Raw genomic sequence first — 10,143 nt, 5'->3', positions numbered from 1 at the left:
GGAAAGACTGGAGGATGTTCATGGAAAGATGCAGGAGTCTTAAGGATATTGCTTAAGTCGTGACAAATATCAAACAACTTTTCCCCAAAATGCAAAATTGTTTAAATCACTGTTAAGCACTTCACAGAACCAACTAATTTGTATCCCTTTCTGATGACACATCTTTCAGACAGATACATGAAGCTTAAGTTGCAAAGGTCATTTAGTTAGTGACAGGAGAATGTTAGGAAAATCAAAGTTAGCTGTATTTTGAATACATTGCCAATACCTGTGCAAAAATTAACTGGGATGCAAAATCCATATGTTCATCCAGCTTCTCAACGGTGGAAAGCTTTTGTCGTTTCTGTTCTATTAAGATTTCCATTGCTCCTTTCAAATCCTTACTGAAAACAAACAAAATCCAATGTATTGATAAATATCTGCAGACTTTAGTATACACTAGGATATGACTAAAAACATAGAGATTATATGAATAAAACCATCTAAGAGTGGCTATATGGTTCTCTATGGTAATACTAAAGGAAGGTGTATTTTCTTATTATTTTTTAAGTAATTGCCTGTTAGTTTGGGCTGAAATCTTATTATCTTCTTACAGGATAGACTGAAAAGGAAGAGACTGTTTATGCTATTAATTAATAGAGTTTTGAAAGATGCATGAACATTTTCAAAGAATTTGTTTATATCCTTCTGTTTTATACCATTTGTTATCAGTGATGAAAATGAACTTAGAGAACATGAGGGATACCTGTTAGAAAAATGCAGATAAACATTAGGAAAAAAATGTAGTCTCTTGAAGGTAGAGCTAATCTAAATTTTTCTGATTTCAATAGACATACTGTGTCAACATTTTGTATTTCAGTGGTGGAAAAAGACAAGGTCTATCAACTTTTATTTGGAATTTTCAATGACCTATAGATTTTAAGGCAATTTTTTTTTAAGTGCTTTGAAAAGTTTTTGAATGAAATCTTCACACTTTCCATTTGCATTTGTTATTGTTGGGTTGGAAAATTTAGACTAGTTTAGTAAAAGTAAATGTAATTAAAACTTCAAACATGGTAAAATTTTCATTATTTGTAATGTCTTTCATGTATTAGAAATAGCAAACTGTATCAGAAGTCATCATATCCTTTCAATTACTTTAAGTCCATCAATCTTTACCTTTTTTTTTTTTTAGAATAAATTTATTAATAAGTTCATGTTAATGAGATTGCTTTTGAAACATCAATATTTGCCTGCAGAGGGCTTTTTAGTACTGACTGAGCCACCACAGTTGGCCATTATTAGAATCATAGGATAAAGCACTAATCAGTGCTATAATAAAACTGACAAGCAAATGCTAGAGAAGGTAAACCTTCTGTCTAGTTCATAAGAGTTGTCAATTACTTTAGATGAACCTCCATCTTTTCCTTAATGCCTTTATGTTATGTAGCACTATCCAGACAATTTATTGCATATGCTTCATAAGCAGTAGTTTCTCTCCTGAGACAGAATCCAAATTAAAAAAATGAAAAAACTGATTGCCTGTTCTTTTTATAGCCAGTCCTCTTGGCAGTAGGCAGCAAATGAGATCATAAAAATAGAAAAGACATTTTGTATTTTTCCAAAGAGGAAGATGGCAAAATTGTGTTTCTCCCTTATTTAGGAAAAAAAAAAAAAACAAACCCTTGGAATGGATTATTATTCTGAGCACAAAGTTTAAACTCAAAAATGAGTTGTTGACTCAAAAATGCATATTGAAGGAACCAAAAAATAGAATTATGCTCAGGGGTTAACTCTTCTAGTTCAGTGCTGTGACTCTAGATGGATTTTCTTGTTTTGATGAACTGTAGCCTACTATTTGACTGTCCTCAACTAGATGGCAAATGTAATTTCACCCCATATGATCACTTTTTCTTGTCTGTTTGAAGTGCACCAGTGATCTAAATTTAGTTTCACATTTGAGCTGGTATTAACTAACAGTTCAGTGAGTAAACTAGGACTGAATAGACAAGGATTTTAAATTGTCCACTGAAATCAGCCACTTGTAGCATCAGTGGTAAATCTTGTTCTGTTGCTGTCTTGAGCCTGCGGAGAGGCAACTTCAGCTAGCCACCTTTTGCAGGTTTCACAGTTGTTTTTCTAAAAGGCAGAGGAAAGCATCAACAAAGATCTCCTTCACAGAAAGAAATAATCTTATGCAAATGATTTGTAAAACTGTTGATACTTACACTGCCTCTTCGTATTTCTTGCGCAACCAAGAAATCTTAAAAAAGATGTCAGGCTTTAATAAAAGTGCTTGCCAAGCATCAAAGTAGTTTTGAATCTTAAGCACAATGGCATGTTCTGAAAATAAACATTAACAAAAAGCAGTATAAAGTATAAACCTCAATAGTCAAATAACACAAATGCTTTATAAAAATTATAAATTAGGCCCTGTTTCCTACTCTAAGTTCACAGGAATTTGATAAATATTTGGTTTTAAAGGTGGTACGTTGCATTAGGAAACACTTTTTAGCACACTGTGGAAAAAGTAGAGGTCTTTGTAAAAACTCTTGGTTGCTAACTAAAAGGTGATAGTGCTGTATCAACCAGAGGCCAACAGTCTACCACAAGAGAGCAGAAGCAGAACTTTTGCAGCATCTTGAAATGTGATAATTTAGACATCATGATGATGCTATTTCTGTCATATGGTTTTGAGGATGAAGAAATCATAGAAGACATAAATTGTAAGGTGAACTTTTCAAGGCAATCATTTAGTTTGTTGGCAAGTTTGAGTCATACATGCATATGATATATAGACTGAACTAACTCAGTGCATAAACATCTCTTTAAATGGTACTATCTATTAAGGTGAGTGTGACAAGCTAATCTATATTTTTGGTCATAGAAAATTCTCTTTTATAACTAAAATCAGTCATAAATAAATTTCAATTAGTTATATGGTGACACAAGAGTCTGTTCTTGCTCTGATTTCTGAAACAAAACTGCTGACTCATGTCAATGAGTTTTCCTTGGACATCCACCATAAGGCATAGAAATGAAGCTCTTAATACCATCCAAAGGGATCCCAAGAAAAAGTTTGTTAGATGTGTCAAGCATGATCCGTCTCATAAGGTTCAATGCATTGATGTTTCCTACTTCAGTGGTTACTTCATCTAGTTTGTCCAGGTGATCAACTGTTGATTCAACACAAATTGCTATCATACGCACAAGACCAGGACCAGACAGAGCTGAAATATATATGCAAAATGATTAAAAGATTGATTAACTTTCATAGCTTATTTTACCTTATCGATTGGCAATCATGGTGTCAATAGAATGTAAAATATCATGTCAGTGACTGATATAAAAATTGTTCTGGAACTTACTGCTTTATCATATTTTGAAATAAAAACGTAAACATTTTGAGTTCAGGTGGCAATGAACTCAAAGCCCAAACCTCCCTTGCTGTCCTAGCTGCTTTGTACCTCGGACACACAGTTTATGCTAGGTTCATACTGTGTTAAGGAAAGGTACTTGGTTGGCATCATTTGTGCTGCCTTTCTGTGTGGGAAGTTATCCATACCCTTATCTGCTGTATGTTTTGTAATTGAGGCAAGAGGAGGTCTGTTTTGTAAACAGAGAGAACTGGTACTTATACGAATAAGTAGAATTTTTTTTTTTTTCTTGCCATCTTCAGTCATTACAAAGCTGCGGATATTTTGCAATAGGAAAATGATGTGGGAAAGGCCCGAGTGTCATATATGAGCACAGATATATCAGTAAACTAATATAACAAATATAGGGCAACAGATAATTTTTTTGGTTTTACATTGCTTTACCTTCATCTTCACGTTCTAGAATCACTGTCATAAACTACCAGAGTTTCAGCTGGTGAGAATCTTTTCTGAACAGTGACACTTGCAGAACAAGTGTGACAGTTTTCTTAGGAAGGCTGTAAGTTCACTAGAAGTAGCTAATTCTAGCAATAAGCTAATTCTGAAAATTTTCAATTTGTGGAAAGAAGGTGAATCAAAAAATTGCAGACTCATGAAATAGGCACACTGGAGTTTATATCATTTCCTACTTTACTTCAGCTTAGTGATGTTAATTAATCTTTTTTCCTCTGTTACTGCATTGATTCTTAGAATATTAAAGGGATTAATAAATAGTTACGCTGTGCAGATCTTCTGAATTAATTCTGCAACTAAAGCACTTTTTTTAAATTTTTTCATCACTTAGAACAGGACAAAAAAGTCTTTGAACTCAGTGGGGGCTTAGATAGGAACAGCCAACTAAATTTATGGAAGTGTCAGTTGAGCTAATGTAAATGCTGGACCTGAAACGTAAAAACATTTTAAAACAGGGCTTGTGGGGTTCTTTTATTTTGGTTTTAACTGGATGAGATTAAGTATCTACAAAACTACTTCAGGACCATTTCAAATAGCATACCAAGCAGGATAAATGTGAAAGAACACATGCAATAAAACGATCCTTTGGGATATCTAAAGAGAACTGATTTCTGTAATTTAATTCTGAGACGCTGTTTGTCCTTCTCGTGAAAGATAGACTGTGTGCTACATTGGTGCAGTGTATTAATGCATGCTTATTTACCTTTGGTGAAAAAAGGTCGAATTTCTTTCCAGTGTGCTGGGTTATTATTAAATATGATCCCATTTTCATACATGCCAATGCACTGTAATCCAAGCTTGCTCCCAAATCGAGAAACATAATGCCAGTGTTTCATTACATGGAACACACTTGACGATCTGGGGAAGAAAGATGAGCAGAAAAAAGTCCAAGCCAAAAATACTGCTTCATAGATTGTACACAGAATTCTTATTCTGAAGTGCTGACTTGCATTCTCAATTTAGCAATGCTTGACACTAAATGTTGTTCCTTTTATGTAATTAAAAGTCTTTATGGTAAGTGCCTTCAGAATGTTTATTAGAGCAATAATGTATTCTCTTCAGATTTAGAATTATTTGTCAGTTAAAATGCAAATGCTTTTGAAAAGATTTGAATCTGAATAGTGTGCGTACACAGAAACATGTAAATATATAACATACTCGGGCAATAGCCAAAGTCAGATATTTCAGAAGAAGAGGTGTAAAATATTTGAAAGTTGTTAACTTTATCATGATGTATGTGAAATTACACCTATGCTTTTGTAGCCATTTCATTATTCCCAAACACATACAGAAGGCATAAATATACAAGCATCATTTAAATACACAGCATCATAATATGATGGTGTATGTGATAAATATTCCTTAAAAGATGTGTTAGGCAAATCCATTATATGTATAGGTCTTTTTACAGCTGACAAGGTTTATTTACACGTGCTGGCAAACAGGCTGTGACCAGCACTGTTGCCTTAAGACACAATTTCCTTTAGAGGGAGCTAGTATTTTAGAAATCTTGACAGGATGAAAGCCTGATCAAATATAATCTAACAAAAAAGAAAGCAAATCAGAACAGAGGTTGAAATGAAACAACAAGCTACTTTCTCTACTATGCAGCATACTCTATGGACCAAATACCAGACTTATTGCATGGGCTTAGTTTATTGTTTCAGTCAGGCAGAGTAAATGGGACTTGTGCTATTGACTTCAGCAGTGCTGGGTTTTCACCAGTTTTGCACGGCCAGAGGTAAAGTTAACAGTGAGATGTTATGTGCTACAAATAGACAACGCTGGGTTGAGGATGGGAGGAAGAGTAGGGAGGAGTGTGGCTGCAGGTCCAAGCTTCCAAGGAACTTAGCATAGTTTCTTTTTTCTGCACTTCTCCACATCTGCTCTCTTTTCTCAGTTTCTTAAAGGTTTTTTGCACATCAAAGAACATCATCTGTATTTTCATGAACATGAAAAGATACTGTTAAATTATGACAGCTGACCCCAGGAATGGAAAAGTGCAGGAGGCTCATTTTGCTTTTTTCCATTCCACACATCTGCAGAGGAGACATAATAATGTTTTAAGTCCTCCAAAAGATAACATATGCTGTAAGCAAGACTGCAAGTCCTCTCTGTGCATTAACATCTCAGTATGATTAGATCTGATGGTAAAAATTGAGATGACATTGTTTGAAATTGTTTTTCAGGGCATAACTCCTAAGCATCCAGAAGATCCAGGGTAAGAAAGCAGCAGCCGTCCACTGTTTTATTATGCTGCTGCATAATAAAATGATAGAATGTGGTTTAGCATTATGCTTAATACTGTGTGTAATCTGAGTCCACGAGCAATCCCTTTAATTTGCAATGGAATTACTCACAATCCTACAATGCTGCATTTGCTTAATTAACTTGCTGCACTGGAGTCACAATCTTCAAGCATTATTCCCATTTTAAGGAGAAACCTAAGAAAACAGGAAACTAAAATTTGGCTTAACCCTGCATAGCAGTCAGTCAATGTTTGTGTACAGTATGGAATCTTTATATTAAGTGGAATATTAAAAGAGTAAACATTTCTGAGGATTGAGCTGCAGTGCTTAATCTTTCTTTCCATAGAGAAAATGAGAGAATTCGTACAGACTTCAATAGCCGAGTCTTTAAAGAAACAGAAGACAAGACTAGAAAAAGGTCTGTGAATAGCAGGAAAAGTTTGTTAGGATAATTGTTGAAAATTACTTCAAAAAAAGTAACACAGATTGTAAAAATATGAAAAAGCTCTTCATACTATTAAGGATAGAAAATGAGGATTTACTTGCTAATTATAAATGTTTCTTCACCGCTGATCCAAACTCTCACAAATTCTCCATATGTCTTATTGTAGTAGTTGCAGGCATTACCTACTCCCATCCAGAGAAATCTCCCATGTGAAATGAGGGGACCAATGCCCATACAGTATCCTGGCCCTAGGAAACAGGGTAAGAAATGTTTGATCTCAGCAGAGCTCACTGACAAGAACATACATTTGAGCATCACCCTTTTGAAAGGAGCCTTTTAACGTGACAGTCAAGGTCTGCATTGGGTGGTTCTTGTACACAGTCCTCTTCTGAAGTTCTGTATTAGAGAAACTGGCATCTGTATTGTTCAGCCCTCAGTAACTATGGAAGCCTATAGTCCTTTCAATGTACATGCAACTAATCACATTCATCACTTCCTTGTACAACTTCAAACTGCAGCTTTGAGATTGGAGGGACAATGGCTAGATATTAGAAAGAAGAAAATATCTAGAAAAAGTGCATATGGCTTATTAATTTGTGAGTTTAACAAATCCTCTGAGTGATTTTGGCTGAATTTGTGTTGAAGGTTCATAGTAACACCTACAACAGTCAAAATCCTTTTGATGTAATTAAATGTACTTAGAGTTCTTTTCAATTCATTCATACTAGAGTGAGAAAACAGATTTTTAAAGGAAAAAGTATTTATGAAAACATGCTTATGTAGGAGCTATAAATGGATTAATAAGCATTTAGTCAACAGAGTTCTAAACTAAAACCTTCTACTGTAACTCAGCACAAAATTTCCCTCTTATAACAAAAAGGAGAAAGTGGAGACAGTGGGGGAGAATTTGCCTTCAATTACATTTAAAATGCAGTTTCCTTTTTTAGGGAAAGCTAAATTTGCCCCTTTTATCTGCAAAGTGTGAATCTAACTCCTTAAAAAAAATAAAAGTACGTAAAAAACTTTTGTATACCATTCAAGAACTTAAAAGTTGCACTCATAGGAATTGCAAGAGCCCAGACTATTTAAATACCTATAAATTTAAAGCATTTAAATTTAGTTCCAGCTTCTTGTTGATCCAATCAAGCATTAAAATAGAAAGTATAATCATCTGTGAATAGTTTCCCCTGTTCTCTAATTTTCCAAGAGTTCTAGCATATTGAAGGATATTTGGCCAGGATATTTTCTCAGATTTTCATTCAGGTGCCACTGCATTGGTTTAGGATTATTCCTTTCAAACACCTTTGTGAGATGTGTGTACGCTGTTCTCCTTCAGGCACTAGATCATTGCATTGCATCCAAGACAGAAGAGGCTGAGGCAGTTATACTGTAAGCCCCCAAAACATTACAGAAGGGACACTGAAAGGGAAACCATTTGAAGTTGTCCTGTTCTGGAAGGAGCTCTTCAGTGCCAAACAAAAAGACAAATAATTGATAATCTACTAAAATCTGAATATTTTTTCTAGATAATTTGTTACTAGTAAAGACAATTTAGGAAGTCTTGAACTTAAAACATGTAAAAAGTAGTTTGTAGTGCACATGAAAACATGAACATCTAGTCTTTGTAAAATGATATTATGTCTATCTAGCATACATAATAAACCAGAAGACTAAATGTCATCTATTTATATAGTTAAGCCAGGTTTATTCTGCAAGTTCTAAGGTTAGAATGAGCCTGATTTCCTTTATTAGTTATTTTTAAAAGCTGTATTATTTAAAGCAACTTTGAGTAAATTTTGTTGATACAGTCATTATTCAGTATTGGATTCTCACTTAATTTTGAGAAACAAAAATGCCCCAATTCTAACAACTTTTAGGTGATATTGTAGTTAAAGTTAATTTACCTGGTATTGATGAAGTTTCTTCATGATTCCATATCAGGAACAGAAAGCACATGAGAATGAGTATGGGCACTGTGGCCACTGGCATTGTATCCGGTATGAGGCTGGTGATGTTATAGTGCAGTGGATTCAGAGTTTCCAGTACCATCTTTTCCAAGAGAGTCTGCTTTGCTTTAGAGAGAGAGAAAGGGGAGAGAGATTTTTTCAAAGATATACTCAGCTTTAGTTGGTACTTCTCAACCTCTTTGTCTGTGCTGTAAATGAGCAAATTAGTGCTTGAGGTAGCTTTATTTTATAATGAAAATGACCACCTGGACTGCTTGCCAGGACTAGCTGCATCACAAGTCAAAACAGACATGCAGCAGGCAATCTTTTTGCTTGAAAATAAAGCTTTTCCGACCTTGATGTTGAAGCATAGTTTAGGATGCTTTGGCTGAAAGACCTCTTATCTCTAATATTGACTTGGCTGGCCAATGCTGAGGTTTACTCCTCACAAATTTCTAACCAAAACACAAGAAATTAAAGTTTCAGCACATGTGGAAGCATTGAATGAGTTTGGTCCTGACCTTTTATCTCTGTTACTTAGCCTCTTTCTTCCTGCATGCCTTTAGTGCTGGAGTCCTTGAATTTTCAGAACTGTGGTAATTTTTCATTGTACTGATAGAGTGTACCCAAGGTTTTGTGGTTTGAAACAATAATACTATGGATTTAAAAAAAAAAAAAAAAATTGTCAACCTTTGAGTGCATTGTATTTCTTTATGATTCTTCTGCTAAATATTTAAGAAAATATAGCATGTATCATAGGATCATGGATTGTCTGGTACCATATTTTTCTTCAGGCAGCAACCAGCACTTGGCACAGAAAGTAAAAACCAAGCAAATGGACAGGCATCTTATTTGTGGGGGAGTAGAAGATTTCCTTTGAAGTCGCATGTTTTTGACTTAAGTCATAAAATATGAAAGGCGAGATGAAATCCTGAGAAGGAAGGTCTTACACCTATATGTACAAATGTGTAACTATGAATATTATATCTGTAGGTTAAGCCCTGCCAGAGTTCAGGGTGCTGATAGGTTTGCACACTGTACTTTGCAAGCATGAGTCTTCCCCTCTTATTTTTCTAAAAATTTACCCTGATTTTTGATCTTTTTCATTTAGTTATTCACAGCTAAATCTTATGGGTTTTTTTTTGTTTTGTTTGGGTTTTTTGTTGGTTTTTTTTTTTTTTTTTTGCTGTGATATGGTAACCAATACATAAGTGTGCACCTTACTTGTTAGATTTATAATTTTTATATCCTGGATCACACTTTCATGTAGATAAAAGGTATTAAAGACACTGTATTAAATTTTAATCCTTTTTATACATTTGAGCTTACCTGAAGCAGCATCCTTTTCAGTCATAGTGTCTCCTCGAGCTCTGAAACAGTTGACATTTCTTGATTTGAGACATTCTTCATCTCAGTTCAATGAGTATGATCCAAGCAAAATTTCAAGGTTTGCATTTCTAATACTTTTTTATTGCAAAAGCCTACTGGACTATGAAAAGTTCACCTTAAAAATCTTTCAACTGCTTATTCTGCTTGCACTTACAATATTTTAAAAGAGTTGTCCATGAGATAAATCGCTCATAATAAAAAATTTGCCAAGTAAATTTTGATAGTAAGTAGTCACTGAATAGGCT

At 34.5% G+C, this 10,143-nt stretch overlaps 1 protein-coding gene across 1 annotated transcript in view; it reads right to left on the bottom strand.

The window, feature by feature from the left end:
- LOC103772445 (aromatase) overlaps positions 1–8,662 on the bottom strand; it is a 14,696-nt gene extending 6,034 nt beyond the window's left edge. Inside the window, exons 1-6 of the mRNA XM_008939778.1 lie at positions 8,468–8,662; positions 6,661–6,811; positions 4,573–4,727; positions 3,033–3,209; positions 2,208–2,322; positions 269–383 (exon numbers count right to left, since the gene is read on the bottom strand). Coding sequence (XP_008938026.1) covers positions 269–383; positions 2,208–2,322; positions 3,033–3,209; positions 4,573–4,727; positions 6,661–6,811; positions 8,468–8,612 — 858 coding nt within the window. The 5' untranslated portion in view covers positions 8,613–8,662. The remainder of the gene's footprint in view (positions 1–268; positions 384–2,207; positions 2,323–3,032; positions 3,210–4,572; positions 4,728–6,660; positions 6,812–8,467) is intronic.
- Between the last annotated feature and the right edge of the window lie 1,481 nt (positions 8,663–10,143).

Source organism: Merops nubicus, unplaced genomic scaffold (genome assembly GCF_000691845.1).
Source record: "Merops nubicus isolate BGI_N331 unplaced genomic scaffold, ASM69184v1 scaffold33804, whole genome shotgun sequence".
NCBI classification, from domain to species: domain Eukaryota; kingdom Metazoa; phylum Chordata; class Aves; order Coraciiformes; family Meropidae; genus Merops; species Merops nubicus.
Note: the sequence above shows the minus strand (reverse complement) of the source record. Positions and strands in the feature narration are given on the sequence as shown.